The sequence below is a fragment of the Haliaeetus leucocephalus genome, unplaced genomic scaffold, assembly GCF_000737465.1.
Source record: "Haliaeetus leucocephalus isolate CR32 unplaced genomic scaffold, Haliaeetus_leucocephalus-4.0 Scaffold439, whole genome shotgun sequence".
Lineage (NCBI taxonomy): Eukaryota > Metazoa > Chordata > Aves > Accipitriformes > Accipitridae > Haliaeetus > Haliaeetus leucocephalus.
Window position 1 is genome coordinate 2,828,417 of NW_010972875.1, and position 25,488 is coordinate 2,853,904.

Sequence of the window (25,488 nt, forward strand, 5' to 3'; positions counted from 1 at the left end):
ATTTTTTTCCCAAAGGCAAATACTTGCCCCCCCCAGCTGGGAAACTGGGGGTAAGGGGGGGGGGGGAGAAGATACTAAATGGTTGCTCACTTCCCTGAGAAACTGAGCAAAATTTCCTCTAAGCAGCAGAGCTGCGAGGGAGCCCTTAGGTACTGTGAGGATTTGACCTAGGCAACACCTGTTTAGCCAAAAGCAAAAGTCTTCAGATAAATAATGATGTAAATGTGACTGAGATGAGTCGAAGGCCCAGAGATAATAGAGATGGGAGTTATACAACCACCAAATTACTTATATTTCCAGATATTCAGTATGAAGAAAGGAAGGAACTGATACCATCGGCATAAAACCTACACCCACACGTTGCTGTGTAGATGCTGTACTAGCCAGTTGTTACCTCATGTGTGTTGTTAAACTCCAGCCATGAAACCCCACAGCAATTACTAGTGTTACTGTGGTACTCGTCCACATAATTTGCTGTAACACATTCTCACATTGGATAATATTAGATGTCCCACCCATAGTATATAAATAACCGATGCAAAGTATGTAAGAGAGAGTATTTGAAACCACAGCTTTGAAGGAAAACAAATGTTGAAGTTACTCTCTTGCAAGACATCTCTGCCTCATGTTGTCAGCTTATTTCATTTATTCAGCTGTATATTTAGGTGCTTCAAAAATAAAGTATTATATCCATGGAAAATCAGGTCCTGAGATGAAGTCTGAGTGCGTATGAAACAGGGATGTAGAAGGCTAAGTGTGTGACAGCTTAGAAAAATACTCTTGGGTGCACTGAGTGATGTTGGTCCTCAGCTATTGAGCCATACGGAACAAAAGTGAGACACTGTCCGGGGGCAACCCTTAGCTTTACAAATCACTCCTGCGGTGGTCTGATCCCCCTAGCTCTGTCTGCGAAGAAAGAAGGTGCTTACTGTCAGGCTGGGGTGCTCCCTGTTTGATGTCATGAGGCTGTAGCTGTGTTTAGCTACTGGCATTCTGTAAATACAGTAATAAACCAGCTGATCCCAGGGAAGGTTTCAGCTAATCGTCATGACCTGTGGTGTCTAAAAATCTCCTGCTCCCTGATGTTAAGGGAGCCTGTTTGTAAATAGGGCAGGTCCCCTGCATAAGGACGGTGTTTTTATTCACACCCAATGAACAAACACCTCCACCCACTGTTGTTGTTTTAAAAGACTCCAGCTGCTCATGAATATAGGGTCAGGGAGGGCCGCCTAAATGTTTCTCTGTGCTTTCTCCCCAGCGCAGCCAGCAGAGCTGTTTCCTGTTCTTTGTTTCAAGGCTGGGGTTTGCGTCACACATTCCAAGTGGCATATGTGGTGCTCTTTCCTGTTTCAGGCTGTTTTCTGGCAGATCGGTAGCCTCGTCCAGGCCCCTTGTCACTGCCCCTCAACTCCCAATCCCCACCCAATGAGTTATCATGTCTCTACACACTCACGATTGCTTAAGATGCCTGTGTTATGTCATAATAAGGTTTCCAAGTTAACCTTTAACGCACGCCCTCGACTCCAGTGTAGTTATGGGGGTGAACTGGAGAGCTTCGCTACCTTCGCTGACAACTTGTACTTGAGTCTACAGAAAGTTGTGAGCCAGTTTTCTGCTCTCACTTGCTCATCAGCCGATCTGGAATAGCTCCATTAAAGTCACGGAGTTACACTGGTGTGAAAAGAGTGTGAGAAGAGAATCCACATCTGTAGGCTCATACTTATAAGAGGGTTTTGGCTTCTGCCGTTACCCAACCCGAATGGCCCACCATAAGCACTTTGTACTTCCAGATCTCAAAAGGAATAGGTATTTTCTCCTTATACAAACTAGAAGATTTCGCTGTCTTCCAGATGTAATGCAGAAAATGAGGCACTGCTGGCTAACTTTTCTTTGGAATGAATAGGTATGGCTGTCCCACATTTTGCATTTTTGAAGGCATAAAAATAAATCTTTTACTCCTGTTTTTATATTTGTCTTCTTCCCCCACCCTGTTGCAGGCAGACATAGAGATGAGAGGAAATTCAGAAAGAGAGCATAAATCTTTGTGTTGCTTTGGATCTGACAGAAGAAGAGCTAAAGGACCCAAGCCAAAGCTCATTGAAATCAAGAGAAAGACTTGCATTAACTTCAGTGGGCTTTGAATCAGGCCCTGGATGAAAATGCAAGATGGAGTGTTTATTCTTCTCTGTCACTTATGGGCTGGAATATGCATGGTTTCCGTACAAACAGAAGTACTTCCACCCTTTTATTTTACCTCTTTTTATTTCACTCTTTTTTAAGTAATCTTACAGGTCCTGCTGTTGCTCTTTTGGATGCTAAAAGTTCGCTGGTTGTGGTCATTGCAGGTATCTTCTAAGAAGTATCCAAAATACATGCTTTAAACTTCCTCTTTCAGGGCTTAATTGTATGTGAAAAATAATTTTTACTGAATTCTGTGCACATCCTTACATCAACTTGTTTTTTGTCTGTTCAGAAATCCAGATAACAAGAAGTATTTGGCCACACAGTTTTGGTAAGTTGTTTATTGATTATTTTAATTTGTTACTCTCAGTTGTTTTTACATAGTTGTTTTTCTATTAATTTTAGAATGCCATGGGTGAGTTTATCCATTAGAACCCGATAAAATATCTTAATTCTGGTACTGTTAATTTGCACAGGATTTCAAACATATTTAATCTTTTTTTCCCATGACAGAGGGAAAGTGTTGCATTTAACTGCATTTAATATTGGAAACTTGGGTATAATAAATGCAGTAAATTTTGTGGTTCACACCTTCTTGTAGCCAGAAGTTCTACAAAATCAGGGACTGAGATTAAAATTATAATGGTTTTGTAAACCAACTTTTTAATATTAATTAACACTGCTAACAGGAGGTCTTTTAGAGTTCTTTTATGCTGTCAGTGTTGAAGCTTTTGTGTTTTCATTCCAAGGCTAGTTGCTTCCAATCCAGAATATGAAGTTTGGCAGGGCTGCTTTTAGGAGAGATTTAACCCTTCCCTGTTAAGCATTCACTTGATGCCGAGTTTTACTTTGAGGGTTTTGTAGCTGTAGTTGATATCTCCCAGGGGAAGGAAGTGTAAGTGTAGATCAGCCAAATGGAAAGATACAGCCTCTAACAGGTTTTTAATAATAGTAAACTAAGTCAGAATGGAAAAAAAAAAACAAATGTGTGGTCTGTCTATCATGCAGTCAGTGTGTGTTACCAGCAAACTAACTTGATCCATGAAGGCATAACAGACTTTCCACTTTTAAAGAGTCTAAGCTGCTTTGATCACTTGTCTCATTTGTACCCACTACACTGTCCAGCTCTTCTCCCTGTTTTTTTTTTCCGACTTCCATAGGTACATAGAAGTTCATTGACATTTGCCCTGTATTCAAATCCTTATTCAAATTAATCATTTAGGCTATTATTCATAAATGTACACTTCCTTTCTTTAGGATTAGATTTTTTTTCTTCTTCCCTATACTATCAAAAATGTTGAATCTCTGTTTCATATGTTTCATGAAATAGCAGAACCTTTTACGTAAGAGAAGAGTATTTTCTGTCATTCTTCCCTCATAATAAAAAGATAGGATTTATATTTCTCCTTTTAAATTATCTTCAAAATTTACCTCTTAAGAAAAAACACAACAAAAAAACAAAGTTCAGTTTGGAAGGGAAAGATTATCATACCATTCCACATACTTCACTTGTTTTCAAAAGTCTGATCTTTTATCCTTACTAGACTGTTTCTCCTTCTAAGAAGTAGCTTGAGACAGGAAACCAGACAGCAGTCTGCCCTGATAAGGGAGAATATTGTCTAATGGAGGTGCCTCAAGGGCTTTTCTTTCTCTCTCCCTAAGGTTCAGTAACTGTAGAACTGAAGGTTGAACAGACTTTAACATGGGCTCCATTTTTCCTTGGTAGAGAAGTCATTTTCTTAATGAGCACTGCAAGAACTTTTTTGCCCAAAATTTTTACATACAAGAAAGCCATTTCCAGGCATGTGGCTTCGAAGAGCCTGCAACAGTATTATCGAAATTTTAATGGAAATACTGATTAGTCTGCTACACAGCTGATAAATGATTACATCAAAGCAATTCTAGGTCAAACAAAGTGATATCACCAAAGTTAGGATGCACAAGTTGTGCAAAACCCAGATTTTTCAGCCTGTTAGCAGTTCTGAAAGGAGGAAGGTAAACGATTTTCACGTCAATAAAAAGCAAAAATAGTCTGAAATACTAAACAACATAATCCTATAGAAATATTCTTTTTCTTCGTGCCTATCAGGTAAAACTTTCAGCAGAAAATTTTTGCCCAGGCACCATTTTCTTTTTACGCAATATCCTGACTTTTTCAACAGTTATTCCTGTTTCCCAGTGGAAATCCAATGAATAAACAAACACAGAAGGCTGCTGATCGGTGAAACGTTTTCTCGATGTACTAGTTCATCATGATTTTCCCCCTGCTCTGTTCTTCATGGGCTGGCTGCTCCAGTCCCTTCCCCCAACACCGTGTCTGGGCCTTTGCTCCTTTCCCTGCTCTTGCTTGCTTTGACTGAGTCTGACTGCTGTGCTGAGCTGGAGAGTTTCTTTGCCTGCTGCTATTTTGGGGCCCAGTGCAGTAAAGCGCTTGCTTACTTCCCATTAAAGTTAATGGAACTTTAGAAACATTCTTTTGCTGACTCAGGTCTTGATGAGCAACTGGTACAGTAAGTGCAAACACATCTTGTTACTAGCCCTGGAAAACACTTTTTGTACCTTTTGCAGGGAATCCTGCTCTCAGAAACTGTTTTTTCTCTGTCAAACTCTCTTTCAAGGTTCCACTGAAAAAGACTTCTCACCCAGGTTCAGAAAACCTCCCCACCCTTTGGCTTTCATCGGTGGAGACTATTCTGATATTATCACTTCTCCTTAGTATCAGGGGAAGTTTGACTCAAGGCTCACAGAAGTAGTAGTTTCAGAGCAACAGCCTAAGTCCCAAAGGGCTTGGACTGAAGAGCTTTGGCCACATGACTTACGTCGGCTGCTAGATACCAACAGTGCTGCAAGAGCTGCGCTGTCTTTGCAGAGGACACTCATGCAGTGCTAATTTAGCAGATATCATTACATTATTCTGTAATTATACCAACAATAACAGTCATACCTTGAAGCTTCTAGACAAAGTCTCACTGTACCACAGGGCAGCATTCCTTGCTTCCCCCAGGCACAAAGATTGAGAAAGCAAACCCCATGCATGCTTTCATGCAGCGTGAAGAGAGGCAGAATTTATGGTCACCACCCCCCTGTCCGCAGCAAGAGTCAGGCCACTGAGTGCTCTTCCAGGTATTTAATGAGAGCAAAGGCTTTGTGTTAGAGGGAGGCTTTATAGTTGTTGGATGTGCACAGTCAAAACTGGCCCTTCACCCCACCCTTTCCTTTCATAACAGGTCTGCAGAGTTGGTGGACCTTGAAGGTAGGTGCACAGAGCTGCTGGGAATAGCTGCAGTGCGGTTGCTCTTCTCCAGCCGCTCTGCAGTGCAGATGTGTAGTCTGGGTGCATTCTTTAACCGCTTTGCTCATTTCATCCAGGGTAAATAAGCCCTACAAGTCCTTATTGTCAGAATACACGTTAAGTACCTTTAAGCTTTCATTTACTCTTCATTAAGTCTCTGAAACAGTAAACAATACCTGTCAGGAAGTTAGTATTGAGAAGTCTTCAATCCTGACAAGGTGATGAACTCTATCGATGATGAACTTCCCTTCTGGAAGGGGTACTTCGCTGCGTATTGGATCATAAGGGCAGAGTCTGTTTTTTTCTGGCTTGGTGTCTTCACTGGACTTCAGATAGGAAAATACTGAGGGACTTTGCCTGGACTTCACCTTGCACCTGCCCTTATTTGCATACAAAACCCAGTTGCTTCATTTGTCTTTCTGAAGTACAGGGTGTGAGCAAAATGTTATCAAAAGCCATGTCCTGTTTGGACAAGTTGGACTGACTTGGCGGAGATCCACAGGGTGGAGTGAATGGGAGGAGGCAAGAAAGTAAAACTGGGTGGCTTGTTAGCAGAAAAAGAGAGGGAGAGCAAAAAAAAGAGGGTGGAATGTTTGCCTACTGGATTGTAGTTAATTATTTAGTTTCAGATTACATGCATTTTAAATTCTTTTAACCCACATGAAAAAACCCCTTTAATGCAAAATAGTTTATCTAATAATGTGAAAGACAAAGGCCCTTATTTTTTAATATGCTTAATATGAATATGTTGTTGTCTCCTCACTCTTTTTTCCGGGGTATCTCAGGAATGAGAGACAGTGTTTTGATTTTCCAGAAATTAGTTGTATTTACTAAACAATTTGTGGGCTTTCAAACAAGTACATTATGAAATCAGTGTGTAAAGTAGAACCCAACTATTTTTTCATTCCTCTGTAATAGAAACAGATAAGACTGTTTACCTTCCCTATTGCCCCCTTCTCAAACATTTAGGAGAGAAAGACTGAGTTTTTGAGTTAGTAGGCACAATTTTACAAATAGACTAGGAAAAACTACTGACTTCTTAGTAGGAGTAGCATGCTTTATTTCTGTGTTAGTGTGCATGCACGTATTTGCTTGTGAATGTCGTCCAAGCAATAGATTTGGAGCATTATTTTTAAATACAAAGAGAATTTTTTGTGAGTTTATTTGCAGCCTTAGGAAAGTGTCCTTCTGAGCTAAATTTTAAATGCCAGACCCAAAGCTGGTTTGTATTGACTATAGCAGCTCTATCACTTTCTACCAAATAAGAATTTGACCCTCTGATCTGGACCGACAGAACCAAGCATTATATATTAATTAATTTTCCTTTCTTGAAAATTGGTTTCCAGTCACTATCAAATGGGGAAAAGAAACCTACCGCTTAAGAGTAATGTGATAAAGAAGTGCTCAATTTCTGTACTATGATGCAGCAATAAAAGTAACGTTTTCCTCTGCTGTTTTTAGATGACTGCACCCGAGAAAGATCGAGAATTCCTTTTCACTTTTATTCAGTGCAGTACACTTTCTGTTGTCTATGTCAGTCTAATTCCTACACAGTAATTTAGAGCCCTCTGAGGAAACAACTCAAATGTGTAGCATGACATGTGAAATGTGTATCAAGTGTCTTTCATGCACTTTCTTGGAGTAAAAGGTGAAAAGCAGTAACTCTTAAACTGAAGAAAATCAAATTTTAAAACAACAAAAATGACAAAAAGAATAGCCTGGGAGCATGACTGCTTACTTGGAACAAATGCTTTCCTTCTCTCTCTCTCTTTTCTTTTTTCCCTTTTCCCTTTTTTTTTTCTCTCTTTTTCCCTCTCTGTTTCTCCCTTCCTTCTTTCCTTCACTAAAGTACAAATTGGTGTGTCAGTTTATCTGTGCACATATAAACTAAAATTTAGAAAGTTTCTGGAAACTTGAAAGCAAGTAGTTCCAAATTCTTATATATGAGGTCTGACAGGCTACATTTTACTTTAAACATTTTTTATGTCCAAAAGTATAACTTTTTTCCTGTTTTCACAATCCATATATGTGTGTGGGAATGTGCGTGAGTGATGCATAGATATGCATATATGTATTTAATGCATAGATACATGGATATATTTCTGGGAAGACAGTCTTCTGAAATGTTAGTTCTAGCTATGTGAAATGTTAAAAATCTGAAAAAGATAACCATTCAAAGAAAAATAGTATAATTAATAACCTTCTCACAAACATACTTAAAGTATTTACAAAATTATCACAACTTTTAGCAAATAGTGCATTCTTACACAACTGCTTCTAAAATAAAACTACATGTTAAGTTTAAACTGGAAATTACATTGAGCTGCTCTGTTTGTTTCACTTTTTTGCGATTTGGTTTTGTCAGGCCTTTGACTTTTGTAAGAAGAATTATGAAGATACTTTTGATACTTGTTTGTTTCCATTATTCAATACACTGTTGTAATATATTTCCGTAAGTCTTTAAACTTTATTAATATACCTGAATAATTAATGATAGACTTGCAACAACTCATGCCATCTTTCTCTGGAAGCTCTTAACAAAGTTTTAGCTATAAACACACATGATAGTTAATTGCAAGATTGTTCATTAGTGTAGGCTTATTAGAATTATTTTAATTTGAGCAGGTACATCTTTAAATTTTCATTTCGATTTCTGGGAGGATTTTCCGGCCACAGCTACAAATCTGTTGTTGAGCCTTTAGCCTACTTCCGCAGGGTGAAATTGTCTGGATGTTGTAGTCTGGCTGTATTTGTTTCTTTCCAGTGCCATCTACTGGTCAAAATTGAATTTGTGTAATTTTTTTTTGTCCTCAGATCTTAACAGAGGTCATACCACTTCCAGGCAGGGCTGGGAACCATACAGTGTATGGTCAGAACTTGCTACTTTAACATCAGTTATATAATGTATAACCTCAAGTGATTTATAAAAAGCTTGCCAACATCTAAATGTCATTGAGAACCGCTTTCCTTTGCTTCTCTTGTTTTTTTACTCCATAACCTTACGGCTTTGCCCAGCAGAGGTGTCTCCTCCTTCCCTTCACAGCATCTTTCCAAGTTGACCGTGGCAGATGTGTAATATGATAGTTAAGTTATGACATGCTTTTTGCTAAATACTTTTATTTCAGGCAGTTTGAGATAAGCTAGAATTGGATAAGTGAGGTTGAACACTGTAGTGAAGCTGCACAGAATACAACCAGATTTTTTTAAATGCTTCTCTTTTGCACAGTTAGCACAAATTGTTGAATTGTCAGTAGGTTTATTATCTCAGGCAAATAACTGATGTATTTTTTTATGTTAAGTCATTGCAACATGTTGAATATACCTCTCCAAATTAGTCCTGGATTTTAATCTTTCTTTTGCATTGATTTCAGTGTCACTGTGTGTGAAAGTTTCAACTCCAGGACTCTTAGAAAAAAGATGTCCTCTCCAGAATCAGTTCACTTGTATAAACAAGATTATTCTTAAGTTGTAATGCTGATGAGAAATGCCTAGTCTAAACTGTGATGTGTTTATACACTGACAGCTAATGAAAGTGACAGTTCTGTGATCTTGGTATGCTGACATGCACAATAAAAATTCAAATTAGTTCCATTAAAGTGAGCAAATGTCCCTTTGTTTCAACAGCAATTGGGAAAGAATAAACTTACAATAACTGAAATATTTAAATGAAGCCCAGTCAAATATTTAAGAAGCTATGTTAGAGGTGGATAAATATTCACATTAATATGACAAAATAGTAAGTTCTGTACAATTCAGAAAGTTTACGGGATTTCCTGCGGCTTTGTAACACCTTATCTTTCCCCTGCAGGCCAGGACATCAGAGACATCAGAACAGCTGAATAAAAAAGATGCTAATGTTTGACCCAGTCCCTATCAAGCAAGAAGCCATGGAGCCTGTTTCAGTGGTAAGACTTTTAAAATACATTAGCCTTTGTGATTACTGTATAGGTTTTTCATCTTTAAATTCATACCAGGGTTTCTCTAAGCTTTGGACTAGCTTAGGAAAGGCTGTGAAGCTATATTTTGCTCTTAGGACAATCAAATTCATATTTTAGGAAACCCTTTTCTGTAGTTTATGAGTTTATTGCCCCTAGATGACCTGCCCCATTACCTCTGCTGGTGCTTCCATCCCCAGAGCAGAGGAGAGAACATCCAAGTACTCCTCAGCCACTGCAGTCCAAATATGATCGCTGTAGCTCATGCTGATGGAGGTGGGTTGAAATTAAGTTGCCAGACTTCACAGTGAGGTGCGAAGGGCCTGTGGTTTCGATTCTACACCTTTGAACTAAATGAACAGCTTCTCAATGTCCCCTTTTCTGTTTCTCTCTTGGTCTTGACAACATGTGCCTGGAGCTAATTCTGCGCTCTAAACAGTAGAAAATTAATCCTGACAAAAAAAGCAGTGGCTTTTTGCTGGGTAAGCTGGGTGCATTACCTTACCATGTGAACAGATGAGAAGCAGGGCAGTGGGGAGGAATGGGGAAAAAAGGGGAAGGGGAGACTTTTCTTTTCAACTGGGTTAATTTTCCATCAGCTTGGTGTATAGGGTCATCTCAAAGAAGGGTCTCAAGCAAGATCAGCAGTAACATTTAGCTGGGAGGGGGACAGTGGGAATTGTGATGATTTAGGCTGCCAGGGAAATACAGCCTTAGGAAGCAGTTTCATGTATACTTCACCTGTTCAACTGTAGGCCGCTGCTGAAATGGAAGGTTCAGGCTCTTCTCCCTCCTTTCCAGCTTTGTGTCTCCTTTGTATGACATGAAGCAATTGTGTGGCCACAGAATGATTGGTATCCTTTGGATCAGCTCAATGAATAGTCAGAATTGCTAACCCACCAAAAATACCCATATTTTTTGGTCAGATCAGGAAGCTGATCTGACTCATTCTGTGCAGCTGGTCAATGCTAGAGCAAGGGGAAGGGGGAGGACAAGGGAACCGGACCTCCCCTTTCACCAGCAGCCTGCCATAAAATCAGATTAAGTGTAACATGAAACCACACCCCTAGAAAGGCTGATCAATTAAAAGGTTGAAGTCAGTGTGCATAAATTAGAGTGCACTAAACTCATGCTCTGAATGGCATCTTTCAGTGAAAAGTTTGCTTCCTGTTTTATTTAAAATGTAGAATAATTGTCATCAATTTAAATGCATCTGTAAGCAGTTTGATTTCTTCAAGTGTTATTAATAACACTTTTTGAGAGTTAAATTTACATGCATGTTAAAATTACAGTTTGACTTTCATGGGGTTATTTACTTGAGAGCAATGATAGAAAAATAACTGATCTGTCGCTGAGAGTGTAAGTATGACAAATTCCAATATTTGGGTCAAGAAAGAACTTCAGTATTAGCCAGACTGTCATTTCAATCACAATTATTGCATAACCTTATTAAGATTAGTGCTGATAATCTACGATTATCTGAGAATATTTAATTGTGTACATCAAAGGTGGAAAATGGGCCACTTTTACAAGAAAAGTGTCATTACACAAATAACAGAAAATCGCTGTAGGGACACTGTGGGCTGTCTTTTGTACTCATGTGCCTTCACCTCCCAAAGAAGGTTCTGCAGTGGCTTGGGATGATGCACACGAGAGACACAAGATCCTGTCCCAGACAGCTGTGTGCTTCTGCAAGATGGACAGGGTCAGTCTCTCAACAGGCTGACCGGGAGAGGAGTAAGCAGTCTTCCCCAGACTGGCAGATGAGGGAAAAACTGCAATGGGAAGAACAAGGGAGCATTTCTGAGCCAAGTGCATTTCAAGACTGTAGTTTCAAATGTTGCTTATTCTATACCATGTGCTCCTTGCAGAGGTGTGGTACCTGCCATGCATTGGGCCCCTGGAGTCATCTTGGATGTTCTTATAGCTCAGTGTCATCACTCTGACCAGCCATTATAGACTATTCAGAGTATTTTACCAAATCTGTATGCTTTCCTTTTTGTTACTGCATAATGAAAAAAAAAAAGAAAACCACAGGAAAGGAAAAGCAGAAAGTCCAGAGGAAAGGACATTTTTTGAGTGCAGTTCCCCCCATGGAGATTACTCTGATTTCCCTTGGGCTGAGGAGTGTGTGTGTTTCAGCTTCTGTACACACACAGGCTGTTTAGCCCCAAGCCCTTGAGGTCCTGGCTTTCCCAGCACTTCTTGGTCTTGTGGCTTCCTTGGAGCCCTGCTGCAGCGGCTCCCCAGCAGAAACTGCTCTTGAGACCCCTCTAAAGGGAGGAATCATTCTGTAGAGAGAACATACGAAAGGATAGCAGCCACTGAGTGTGTTAGTTTTCTTGAACTTCTTTTGAAGAGGTGGAAGGAAAGAGAAACCATTAATGTGATGTTTTAGAAGTGCTAAGCATAGCATTCAGTTCATCGTGGGCTGACATAACTCAGAAATCTAAAATCAGGGTTTATTTTATCTTATCTTTCATTCTGATGGTATTATTAGAGGCCAAACTAAATGAAGCCCCTTAGGAATTATTTGTTATTTTACCTGAACATACACTGTCTGTAGGTATAAAGTCTGTCTTTAAAAAAATCCTGTTAGTTGGGGTGGGAGAAGGAAACAAATTATGGTTTTGACACCACTGTATTTCAGGGTGTGTGGCTGAAAGGATTAACTATACTTCTCGCATGACTGAAGCTCACACCCACAGTATTTCATCACACTACCGACAGCTCATGCTATTTATTGAATTGAATTATTGAACACATTTTATGATAGTTCTTAATGAACTAGTGACAAAGTCACCTGAGTCCTACCTAAATATTTGCTGCAAGGACTTTTTAAACATTCATACAAATACCAGTTACTGTTTAGTGAAAGAAGGAAAGAAGTTGCTTTTTTATGTGTTACCATCTTTCTTTGAATTGAAATAAAGAGGTTTTCTCTGCCCTTCCATCAGTCCCAAAACTACTTATTTCACCTGTTTTTAAAGACAGCTATGTGCTATATGGGGGGTTGAGATCTTTAGTGTGCTGGAATACAAATTTCATGTGGTGAGAATGCTTTTTCATGTATTAGCTACTATTTGGATTAAATCCTATTCATCCTCTTACATGATACTGATTTGACAAATAGTGTAAGAAGGTAAGCAGGTTCTTCACCTGTTCCTGTTTTTCTAAGAGGCTGGCTAAATTTTAAAGTTAAATTCATAGGGTTATGTAGTTTATAAAATGAATTGCTTCAAAATTCAGTAGATACTCTCCTCTTCATTGTTCTAGCATCCATCTGAACTTTTCCACCCTTTTTCTTCCCAACACAGAGAATTTGTTGCACCACATTTTTCTATCACAACTTTATCTGCAGTTCAGGTAGAAACATAGGAGTTAGAATTGCAGGAGGAAGAAAAGTTTAGAAAAATGATTCAGCTTCCCCAAACTGCCAGAAAAAATAGCTTATGTTAAATCTGCGCCAGCTTAATTACAACAATTAAAACCTTCTATGCAAAATAATGCAAGGCATATGGGTTAAAATACCAAGTCCCTAAAATAATTACTTCTTAAAAACATGACTATTTTCTTCCTAATTCCTGGAAGAAATATTTCTTCCTTGTCTAAATATGTTTTACTTAACTTTTCTAGTTTACAGTTCTCTGCACAACATTTTAATAGTTTGGTATTTTTTCAACACAAACCTGGTGTTACTTGAAGAGTTGCAAGAGGATAACTGTTTATATATAAAGGTTGCAGCTTGGAGATGCTTTGTTCTTTAATAGACTCGTTGACCAAAAACATTCCCTAAGATTTAAATTGCATAGGTGTTCTTTTTCCTTTCTAGTATTCTTGCAATGGAAGAAATGTTCATAGGTAGTGACCTTGTGATCATCCCTGACAAACTTGCAGCACTGTAAATGCACTGAGGCTTAGTGGTGGAACATTTACAGTCTGTTGAAGCCGAGTAGACTTTGTACTGGCAACCAGTAACGACAATTTTAACAGAAGTACTTAGTATCTCTTATGTGTTTAAATTTTGAATTTTTGCCTATGCCCATAACTTGATCAGATTTAGTAGATACTAAGTACTGTTAAATATTAAACTCTATCAATATTCAGTGGCCTTCATCACTTAGAATGTTAATAAATTTGTCACTGGACTCAGCAATGGTGGCAAATCTATAGAGCTTGTTTTAGTCAGCACTGCTTGCAATAAAGGTATTTTAATAGAATTCTGAGGAACCAATTACCATTGAAGATGAACATTTTTATAGACTGAATTTGTAAGAATAGTCATAAAGAGAATAAATAAAGTTTCAGCGGTTTTAATGTAATGTTTACTGTTTTAAGATTAATCACCATTGTGTATGCTGCTTTATTTGAGTATTTTGTGGAATAGGTGACTCAGCTTTGTTTTATCACAGTGGTATGAATGCAGGAAAATTTAATACTTAAACTCACTGTTTCAAACAGTAACTGAAAAAAAGAAAAATACATTTGTGTCATTTTGCAAAAATACTTTTAGTTAATGTTGACATTTAAAATCAACTACCTATTCCTCACAGGCAAGGGAGAGGTAAGAAATCAGGAAGATGTATTGCTAGAAGTTTTCACCCTGGGAAGAAAATAATTGAAATGTCATGGAAATGATTGTATAAAAATACAATAGTTTTATACTTCTACTCTGTTTCACTTTCTACCATTTCAAATATTTTTTTAACCCCACTTATCAAGGTCTTTTTGGTGCCAAAGAATTCAGCAGTTTTTCAATATTAGTGTGAAACTGCTTAGCATTAATGTGAAGCTTTACTTACCTAGAATCCAAAGATAGCATTTCATTTCAAAAAATTTACAACATCTAAAGGCTAAAAAACTGTGTGGATTGCATTTTCTATGTCTGTCTGCCATGTTAGAACATCGCATTAGGTTCCATTTTAAGTTACCTCAGTTTTCAACACTTCTAAAATGCAAAATCGATCTGGATAGTTGTTTAATAACACTATACTCTGCAATAATTGTTAATACTTCTTGGTTTACAAAAATTGTTTCCACTAAAATATGAAGATCGTCACATAGGTCAAGATTAGCTTCAGGGTTTATATGATCTTGTAATGAGAACTGCTGGCGACCATTAACAGGAATATTCTTCCAATGTGCCAAATGTTTATCTTTATACCAGTTTTCCAAAATCTGATGGGCTAGTTAGCTGCTTTATTTCTCAAAAAAAAAAAAAAAATTTTAGAATTTACCTTTTGCACTCTTGAGTTTATCACCCATCACTTATATAGTTCAGCTGTGTGGTTTTTATTGCTTGTAGGGTTCAAATACGTAATTTCTTGCTTTAGTGGTGATTGTTTTCCAATTACTTAAGCAGTTGATTGGGACCCATTACTTGCAATTCTAAGTCCAATTTAACTCCCCTCTTGCTTGACTTCATGATCCTCACTATACAGTTATATGCTGGGCACAGCACCATGTATCTCCCAGGTCAGTTAAGTAATGTGCAGCTTAGTGTATGAAAAGCAGTTTTTAAGGGAGAAAAAGAGTTGAATAAGCCTTGAGGATTTGTTTTCATCATCTGTTTTACATTGCTTCTGAAACAGTTAGTGAATCAGTCAGTACTTGAATAACTTCCTTTGTGTGAAATCTTAGGCTTTATTTAATTCACTTTTATTTAGAAAGTACATTAAAGTGCCTTCTTGAAACTTTTTCATTTTGCCTCAGTTTTATTAGCTGCCTTTCTTTTTCAGCAGTAATTGTGTGTGTGTTGATTTATTATTTGATTTTCTTTATTTTTTTCCTACTCCTGACAGTCATACCCGTCCAATTACATGGACCAAATGAAGCCAAACAAATATAGCGTCATTTACTCTACACCGAGTATGTTGCACAATAAATTCTACTCAAACCCCGAAGGACTATCAAATGGAATCCAGATGGAGCCAGTAGACCTTACAGTGAACAAACGGAGCTCACCACCTTCAACTGGAAGTTCTCCTTCCCCCTTAAAATTTCAGACTGTGCATAGGAGAACTTCACCTGGATTGACTCTGTCCTCACCCAGCTCACCTCTCAGTAAATTCACACCATCACCCCCAGGAGTACAGCCTATTTCCATGCCAATAACAATCCCACCTGTAATGGCAGCCGCTCTTTCACGCCACGGACTGAGAAGCCCTGGAATACTCCCAGTTATACAGCCTGTTGTGGTCCAGCCAGTTCCTTTTATGTATGCTCCCCATCTTCAGCAGCCCATCATGGTGTCCACAGTTCTTGCAGATGAGATGGAAACTCCAAGTAGCATGCAAGGTTGGTGTTGTCAGAGTTTCTTTTTTATGCCATCTCATCCTGAGAAAATAACTGTATATCCAAGCACTTTGTGTGTTTTTCACATTTTAGGAAATGGAACATAATTCCTGTTCTTCTAAAATATACAGGCATAGAATTTATTGTGTAACTATTTTACCAAACTTACCAAGGTTGTATTCTGTTCTGATTTATACCTGCATAAAGCTATTTATCTACTGAGATTTATCTACTGACTGATAAAAATGTTGGACTGATGAAGAGAACTGTTTTGCATCATAGTTCATCAGGAGATAGACTAAAATTGGAAGATTTTGTATTTTAGCATAAATTCTTGCACTAAATATAGAGCTGGGGGATTTCTTTTGTTTTAACTGTAGATTTTTACATACAGTTTTTATTTCCATAACTCTCTGTATTTTTGATGTGTTGCTTTCCCTCTCCTACCCTCCCCCATACAGTGCCTGTCATTGAGTCTTATGAGAAGCCTACACTGAAGAAAACAATCAAAGTAGAGCCAGGAAGCGAACCATCGAAGACTGACTTCTATCCTGAACAAATGTCACCTCCAATGATGACCTCATTGTCTCCCCAGCAAGTAATGTTGCAAGAGTAAGTAGCTAACTGCTTGGACTACTAGCTAGTCCCAAGATCAGCAGAAGAATGAAAAGTAGTTCATTGCAGCAGTTACCAATTTTGAGGGGGGGGTAAGGGGGGGAAGTGTTGCTGTGCTTTAGGACATGTGATAAAATACAGAAAAACATCATTCCCCTGCCACTGTGAAATGTGATTTCGATGTTTTTTTTGTCTTTAGCAGTACAGGAGTTGATACGTATTGGTACATCGCAACCACATAGCTTGGCCACTTAATATAATGCATTTCTAAAGTAATGTTAGTCGCTATCCTACGATTTACTGAAAGTAGAAATCCCAATAAGCCAGTGAGACCTGTTTATGTAAAACCAGCAGCAAACTGGAAAGATACTGTAAAGACATTGCATACTGATCTCTGTATTTATGTTACCTAAAATACCTTTTTTTAAAAAGATTCTTGTGACTTTTTGTTGGAGGACCTCTTTGTCTTTTAAAAAATGTTGGCTACTTGGTGGAAAGAACCCCCTCAGGCCTACAAGTTCTGCATATATTGAGTGAAATTCCATGTTTACCTAAGACCGTTGTTCCGTTGGAGTTTTTTTTGGCAGCTCAAGTAGATCCTGAAGTTTGCTCTCCTCCCAGCCATTTGTTTCTGCCCCAGTCAGTACCAATTCATTGTGCTGGTACAAGTGTAACTGGGGCCACTGCATGAACTGGATCACAGATCTAACAGGGGTTAAACCAGTCCTGTTTACAGAAGGCATAGCAAGGGCTAGAAAGAAGTAGTGAGGTCTGGGGCAGAAACTTTTTAATTGGAAATATTAAAGATTTCTCAGGAAGTACCTGAGGAGCCATTTCCTGTTTTCCTAGGGAAAATTCTGTCAACTTAACCAAAATTATGGAATGGCCCAGAGCCCAGCTCATCATTCAGCAGGCACTGCTCTGGGCAGGCGTGCAGGCTGCTGGCATGACTCTGGCAGGAGCTGAAGCTGGGAACTCAGCTGGGCTCACAGTACATGACCTCAGAATCCATTTCTGCCCTTTCTTCCTGCTCACCGTCGCCCTCAGAATGGTTGTGAGACCTCACCTCCTAGAGTGGGGAAAAAGGGCTCCAAGCCAGACTCCCAAAACCGGTGTGTGAATGTGGGGCGATTCAGAAAGAGGGAGAAAGCATGAGATGGGCAGTAGGCTGCATTCCCTTCAGAAGGCAGCCTCTTCCTCTTACTCATGACTGTTCCCAGGTTAGAAGGCACACCGTGGCTCCAAAGCTAACTACATTCTGCATAGCCTTCTTGTGGGCACCCCTCCTCATTTTCAGGTCTCTAACCAGCTTAGATGCAGCTTCTAGATTGCAGGCTCTTTGCAATTAACTAGTTGCCAGCTAGCTTTTATAAACTGTATGCTGTTTATTTAAAAATAACCTTATCTGGTTTATTATACTAAACATAAAATAAAATAGTAAACATCCATGTTTACTAGGGAGTTCCTTATCTTCCATAATGGACCTACCACATAAGGGAGTCAGGTCTGCATGTACTTGGAACTAACTTCTGCTAGGTCAGGACTATGAAATGGTTCGGTTTACTTTTGTCCTTTGTTAGGCCTCTTTAACAAGAGCAAACCAGTAAGTGCTGTTCCTGGCTGATGCCACACCCTTCCTCCAGGGCTGAGACTTCTGCAGACTTGTCACCTGCATTAGTGATTTGCATTAATTATTTCCCAATGAGTCCAGTTTCCACAGGAAACCCTTCCGCTGAGCAAAGAATATAAAATTTGGTATAACGTGTAGGTAGTGTTGTCACAAAAAAACATTTGAATAGTCTGTGTTTTCAAAGCATCTCCTTTGCTTGCCCGTGCAGAACATTATGTTTATGGAGACCCTGTCCTCACATTGTAATGGCTTAAATTGCTTCCTAGCTGTCCTGTAGAGCTGAAGTTCTTGCTCGTTCCTAAAGCCAGCCCTTTCAAATTCACATTCTGCTATATCCGCAACAAGAAGTTTGTAAATGGTAGTTTTCATCTTTTTATCATTTAAAAAAAAATACAGAGACAAATCACACAAGTTACAAGATGAGAGACCTAGACCTTTATAAAATTTCCTGTTGTCTCACAGCTTCATCAGCCTCTCTCTGCTTCATGAGCTATAGTTAGGCAATGATTTTTTTATCATTTTTCATAGGTTCCACCTGCCCAGAGTGCACTATTCAGACACATAAGCGACATTAAAGGAGCATAGGAAACCTTCAGTCTCACTTTTAAGTGACTGATTTTGCTTTAGTGTTAATTTTTGGCATACACATTATGTACATAAAGTTGGTGGCATTTCTGTAGCGATTTTTGGACTTTCTAGTATGTCTGATAATTGGCATAACTATACAGTTATTTCTAAAATCAAACTTGAGGTAATAATCTCTGACCAAATATAAGAAGCCTCATTAACGTCCTATTTTCTCGTGGGTGCAAGTGTCGAAGTCTATAACTCATGCTGTCAACATAGTATGGTCTTGGTAAAGAAGGGGAAAAAGCTGTTGAAAATGTAACATGATTTTTGGAAGATACTCTTACTTATTAAAGAATGGCGCTTAAATAGTTAGACTTAGGTGAATTTGTATCTGGTTGTGTAAGAGGGAATGAAAGAATTAGGGCTGTGCTTTTGTTATTGGCACTTACTTAATGTTACTCTGAGTTTTGACACCACCTTAACCATTTTTTAAAACTGCCACACCCTATCTGATTATTGATAACATTCCATAGTCTTGCCAGCCTCCTTTCCGCTAAAGGGAAAATGAGACAGAGACAAATTCTCATCGTTTTTTTACACGCTCTTAGATTGAAAACCATCACAAACAGTGTACAGCCAATATCCTTTTTCTCCCTTTTTCCAGATGTTACCATGTCCAGGACTAGCCTCCACACATAGGGATTTAAACCAAGTTTGCGTGCTGTCCTAAGCCAGAGCTTCTCCAAAAAGACTGGTATGCAACAGCGTTAAAACTGAGCATTGCTTTAGAGAAGCATTTATTTGGAAGCTAAAAGCCTGCCTTTCTTATTTAAGTATGTACATCTGTGTCTAACATCACCATCTGGGGTTTCCCGCCATTACAGTATTTTTAGCTAGATTTAATGTGTACTTGAAGAGTACATCACTCAACAGTCACAGAAACACCCAAGAAAGAGAATTTGGCTCCAAATTTCAGGCTTGTAACTGTAATAAAAGAACTAATAACAGAATTAAACTTTTCCCACATCAGTAATTCCCATCCTGCTGCTGTGGAGAGTAATAGCAAATTTTTTCCTTTCTAAACCATGCACAAGATTTTCTGTCTTTAGCACATGCCCTTTATTTTGCTGAAAGGAGTAGGTATTCAGTGTTTCTGAAAATGAGGCGCTAAAGGAACTTAGTTTAAGTAACTAAGACAACCTAACGTTATAAAATGTAATTCAATCGGTAAAGAAATGTGAAATACAGTAACTGAGAAAAGACGGGAGTTCTAGAAAGCTTATTTCTGTCACATGGAGGAGCTGGTTTTGCAACAAGGACTGCTAGTATCTGTACACTATATACTAAGTTTCAGTTAAAAGCTAAAAAATATATTAAAAGCACTGATACAGGTCTGCTAACGAGTTGAAAAGCCTTTGTGAGGTTGCAAGATTTGTAATGCCACTTTTTGATGAACATACTTACTTCCTTTTCTAACACTGACATGGAAGAAAGAATCAAGGTTGTCCCCAGTTCTACAGTAGGGGTGTTGTTCAAACCTAACTATCCGCAGTCAATGACACCTTTTAAGAAGCTTGATATGTTTTCACATGCGTGACTGTTTTAAGTTTTTGTTTGTCACAGGAGCCCATATGTATAGAATCATAGAATTGTTCAGATTGGAAAAGACCTTTAAGATTGAGTCCAACCGTCAGCCCAACACCACCATGCCCACTAAACCATGTCCTGAAGTGCCACGTCTACGTGTTTTTTGAACACCCAGGGATGGTGACTCCACTACTTCCCTGGGCAGCGTGTTCCAATACCTGACAACCCGCTCAGTAAAGAAATTTTTCCTAATGTCCAATCTAAACCTCCCCTGCCACAGCTTGAGGCCATTTCCTCTCATCCTATCACTAGTCACTTGACAGAAGAAACCAGCACCCACCTCGCTACAACCTCCTTTCAGGTAGTTGTAGAGAGCGATAAGGTCTCCCCTCAGCCTCCTCTTCTCCAGACCAAACAGCCCCAGTTCCCTCAGCTGCTCCTTGTAAGACTTGTGCTCCAGGCCCCTCACCAACTCGGTTGCCCTTCTCTGGACACACTCCAGCACCTCAGTGTCTTTCCTGTGGTGAGGGGCCCAAAACTGAACACAGGACTCGAGGTGCGGCCTCACCAGTGCCCAGTACAGGGGAACAACCACCTCCCTGCTCCTGCTGGCCACACTGTTTCTGATACAGGCCAGGATGCCGTTGGCCTTCTTGGCCACCTGGGCACACTGCTGGCTCGTATTCAGCCAGCTGTTGACCAGCACCCCCAGGTCTTTCTCTGCCGGGCAGCTTTCCAGCCACTCTTCCCCAAGCCTGCAGCGCTGCATGGGGTTGTTGTGACCCAAGTGCAGGACCCAGCACTTGGCCTTGTTGAACCTCATACAATTCGCCTCAGCCCATCGATCCAGCCTGTCCAGACTCCTCTGTAGAGCCTTAGTAGTACATGTCTTACCTGCACTATACCTGTGGGCTTCAAAAGCAAAAAATGATGTTTATGAAGGTAGAGGGACAACTTCAGACATCCTGTGGGTGTGCCACACAGGCTAAACTCTACTTTTAGGAATTGACGTCAGTGGTGTAGGGAGGCCGCACCCTCCTGCCAGCACCAAACAGGAAATTCTTAATTACTCTCTGAAGGAGTGGCTGGAACAATAAAGATCGAGTTCTGCTTTGAAACCCTAAAGATACAATTTCTTTAATAATATGGAATAGCTGTTTCCAATTACAAGTGAATTAGTTACATTTGAAGGAAGAAGAAAAACTGTTAGCAAGTACAAGAGAAGTTCACTATGAACTCACAGAGTTTGAGAAATCTGGGTTTGACTGAAAAACAGGAATTTGAAGGGTTTTTTTTCCTTTGTAAGTTTAAAAAAAGCTAGGGAGTAGTAAAAATGGCTACATCATGCCACAGAGTGAGTAAACATTTAAAAATATTACTGCTAGAATACACGAAACTTGCTAAGCCCTCTTGGAATTTGTCGACATGCGTGTAATGTTGTTCTTTCTGCCAAGAGACAAACTGGTAGTGAATAAAGGGCTCTGTCATGAATCGTATTAGCTGGGGTTTGCTGTGCTAAATGTTTTTCATTTTTAGCATTCAATTTGGCTTTGCAGGAATCACCCTTCAGTTATAGTTCAGCCAGGAAAGAGACCTTTACCTGTGGAATCTCCGGACACGCAAAGAAAACGCAGAATACATCGATGTGATTATGAAGGCTGCAACAAAGTCTATACTAAAAGCTCCCATCTGAAAGCTCACAGAAGAACCCATACAGGTTTGAGCATTGCTATGCTTTTCTTTCGTCAAGTCTATGGTAAAATAGTAGACTAAGCTTTTAGTTTGTGCTAATGCCAGGTGACCACAGATGTGAATAACAAAATGACAGAAGTTAGATCTGGCATTGCGCTGAATATAATTATAGGCTGAGCAAAAGACAGAGGGTGCACCAGGAAAAACCCACACCAAAAGACTGTAAGCCAAAGCAGGATCACGGTGTATGCTGGTATGCTTTACATTCACTGGCCCTTTGCTCATTTTCTGTCCAGTTGCTTGCAGATTACTCATTCTGCACACCCTGTAAACACCAAATCAGTTCAAATTGCACTACCTCACTTCTTACATCACTGTTAAATTTGACTGAGACTTCCATGGGAGTAGCCCATTTGCAAAAGTCTGGACCATGTGCCAAATACAAACACATTTGCTTCATGTGGACATACTAACCACTGGTCCGATAGTGCTCTTTTCTGAGGGAGTGTTTCAGTAAGCATCTCCCTATCTCTGTTCTCCGCAGAAATGTTCGTCTTGGCATGCTGAATGAATATATGTACATCCAAGGTTCTTACAAAGATATGGGACACTTCTAGGTAAAACGGAGGCCAGTTTACATCTGTCTTACATCAAGCCAGCCCTTTACCTGTTGGGCAGCACAATGGTGTTAAGGACAAGGAATATCACATATTAGAAAGTAATGATTGAGAGAGATTTTAAGTTGACCTCCTTGTGACACTGGTGCTGGTTGCTTATACTACAGTAACTGAGAGGTCACAACAAGATTTCTGCCTGCTGTGCTGAATGGTAGCACCAGTTGTTTTCCCCCAACTAATCTAGAATACGGGGTCCTGGGTTTGAAATACTTGAACAAATGCCTAAACCTTCACACTTCTGGGCTTGATGAGACAAAACAAGTGCTAATATGGCAGAGGAAGGAACAGAGGGACAATAAAAAAATAAGTTGTGGCAGGAAACAACTTTTTGATCTGTTAACTTTGACTACACAGTTCCTAGTGCAGAGTACTCTGCAGCCCAGTGCTGTTTGGAGGCTTTTTGAGTAAGCATTAAAGTACTTGCTGAAATTTGACAAGGCAGGAGGATAAATCTGTCAAATATTTAACTGGTTTGTTTGTGTCTTAAATCCCCGCTTCTGTGTTTCTTTTTCCAGGTGAAAAACCATACAAATGCACTTGGGAGGGGTGCACGTGGAAGTTTGCTCGTTCTGATGAACTAACGCGGCATTTCCGCAAGCATACAGGAATCAAACCTTTTCAGTGCCCAGACTGTGACCGTAGCTTTTCACGTTCGGACCATCTTGCTCTTCACAGAAAACGCCACATGCTAGTTTGAATGTCTTCTGTCCCTGACTCCTGTCACACTTTTTTTTTTTTTTTTTACACATGCATTTTAGTTTGGATTCAGCTGGTCTGAATCTCTGAGTTTATACCATTAAAAGCTTACGTATGGTCAGTAACAGATGTTATCTAACCCTTCTATGTCCTTGCCACGGGTCAGACCTAAAGAATGTGAACACTTTTTTTTTTTCTCCTGGGGATGCTAAGCAAACCCTTTCTCCAGACAGTATGTTTAATGTATTCCATTGTGAATAAGGGAATTTGTAAACTAACAGCTTTTGTTGGTTTCTTCATATAATCAACCCAGCATATACTGATAAACTAGTAAATGTTATTGAATATCCAAAATGCTAGTCCTTGCCAGAGACTTTTATTTATGTGCCCTGTAAAGGATACACTCTTATTTTATACTCAACAATGCAATGAATGGACTCTCCCAACGATGTTGATTTCTGCAATATGGTTAACACAACAGTTTTTCTTAGAAAGACACCTGATTTAGAAATCCCCTCTGCCCAAACAGTGAATAACACTGTAGAAATAAATCTAAGCATTATAATTACTTTACAGAAAGATTGAGTCATAGTATCATTTACCCCAGTCAAGAAGAAAAAATCGGCAGGAATTGGTCTGTACATAATATTGTGCATCTAAACCAATGTCATCAGTCCTCTGTATTATAGTGTAGTATATATCCTTGTTTTTATTGCATAATGCCCTGGTGGATTTGTTAAACGAAGACCTTGTGTGACACTGTATGTCTGGTTTCTGTGCAAGTGTATGGATGGAACACACATGGTACTCTCCTATGACATGGCATTAGATGATACTCGTAGAAACCTACCACACTTCATTTCAGGGATATAGACTGTCCCTCTACAATCACTCCCCTACATTTCCTCTAAATAATTTTTTCTCTTTGCTGGACCTCAGAAAATAGCAATCATTACGTAAGAAATGCTCCAAACTGTATTGTTGTGTGTGCCACTTTAGTACATTACAGTATTTAAAATTATTAATCCACAATATTTTTATGAGAAGATGGCATCAGATATGAAGCACTTCTGATGATAAATTGAGCCATGTTATCTGTTTTGGATAAAAACGTATATCAAATCATCCTTTTGATAACTCTGATTTGTGACTCTGGTAGTCTCTCAACGGTAGGTAGACGAAGCTTTCCTGTGGATGTGTTTTGCCTTAAAGTATCACATCAGCCAGTGTTAACACCCATGTCAGCAAATACAACTCAATAGATAAAATAAACTGAATTCAAGCAACCTGCAGTTGACCCTAGAAATGTTCCTGCCTCTGAAAGCCTGCTGAAAGGAAGGTTTCTGTCTTTATTAGCTGGCAGACTTCATGGTACTGCAAGGAAACAGGATGTATTTCCCTAGGCTCTCAAACAACGGTGTTGTTTTCTTCTTTCCGCTATGTAAGGTAAACACCATTCCCTGCAAACTCAACATACTAAAGTCAAGATTTTCATTGCTCTTGGAAAAACCTGCTCGGAAAATGGAGGGTTGAGGGGAGGAGGAGTTTCATTAAACTCTCCAGGAGGAGGCAGGTGGAGTGTCCATCTGCAGGTGGGTATATCTCAGCTAATGGAGCAGGTAGGCTGTGCTGCCACGTCTTGTGGAGTCCAACAGCAAACTGGAAAAATCTTGCAGATGGAAGAGTGTGAGTGCAAGGAGCCTTCCTGTCGTGATAGGTGTTTTCCAGCTGTTCTGCTGAGGTCCTCATACCCACAGAATTGGAGAGGAGAAAAACGCTCCTACGGCAGTTGCTGTAAAACAGAAAGTATTGTTCCAGTTGTTTAACAAAGCTTACGTGTAGGAGTCTGGAACCGGCTATTTAAGGAATAGAGCCCTGAACATGTGCTCTACAAAGGGGAGGACAAGGATTTGCAAAGCAGGCCTGGAAACAGTGCTGCAAAGCTTCTGTGAGGAAGATCCACGTGCTCTGTTACAGCACTTCGCTAGGACTGAGGGAAGTTACACCAGATCTTATAACTGGCCCTCATCTGCTTATCTATGGAGCTGAAAAACCTGGGGAGATTAATCAGTCTTTCTTTGGTAGGCCAGGTTGTAACTAACATTGAGGAACTTGCAGAGAACAGAATTATATTAATGAGCAGCTGTTGTAGAATGGGGGGTTGGGGTGGATATTTTTATTGTCAGTGGTAGCAGAATTGGCCTTCATTAGGCTCTAGGTTTTGATGGCAGTTCCGTGAATGCAGACACATCGCTGACCGAGAGGCTGTGTACAGCCCCCGTAGCAACCGTCACAAGTCTACAGACATTTAGTATCCTG

At 39.5% G+C, this 25,488-nt stretch overlaps 1 protein-coding gene across 1 annotated transcript; it reads left to right on the plus strand.

Annotated features, from left to right (window-relative positions):
• The first annotated feature begins 229 nt into the window (after positions 1-229).
• On the plus strand, positions 230-23,523 carry KLF3 (Kruppel-like factor 3 (basic)). Its single transcript, XM_010574437.1, has 7 exons — positions 230-1,903; positions 2,474-2,512; positions 9,282-9,378; positions 15,210-15,705; positions 16,164-16,314; positions 21,661-21,821; positions 22,989-23,523. Exons 3-7 carry the CDS (start codon positions 9,322-9,324, stop codon positions 23,168-23,170), a joined length of 1,047 nt encoding a protein of 348 aa, XP_010572739.1. The 5' UTR covers positions 230-1,903; positions 2,474-2,512; positions 9,282-9,321; the 3' UTR covers positions 23,171-23,523.
• Positions 23,524-25,488: the final 1,965 nt, after the last annotated feature.

What these genes read in the sequence shown, in the direction of transcription:
- KLF3 (XM_010574437.1), top strand. Translation starts at nt 9,322, where the DNA reads ATGCTAATGTTTGACCCAGTCCCTATCAAGCAAGAAGCCATGGAGCCT. An exon ending in CCATGGAGCCTGTTTCAGTG is followed by an intron (nt 9,379 to 15,209) that starts GTAAGACTTTTA and finishes TACTCCTGACAG; the next exon opens with TCATACCCGTCCAATTACAT. An exon ending in CAGCAAGTAATGTTGCAAGA is followed by an intron (nt 16,315 to 21,660) that starts GTAAGTAGCTAA and finishes TTGGCTTTGCAG; the next exon opens with GAATCACCCTTCAGTTATAG.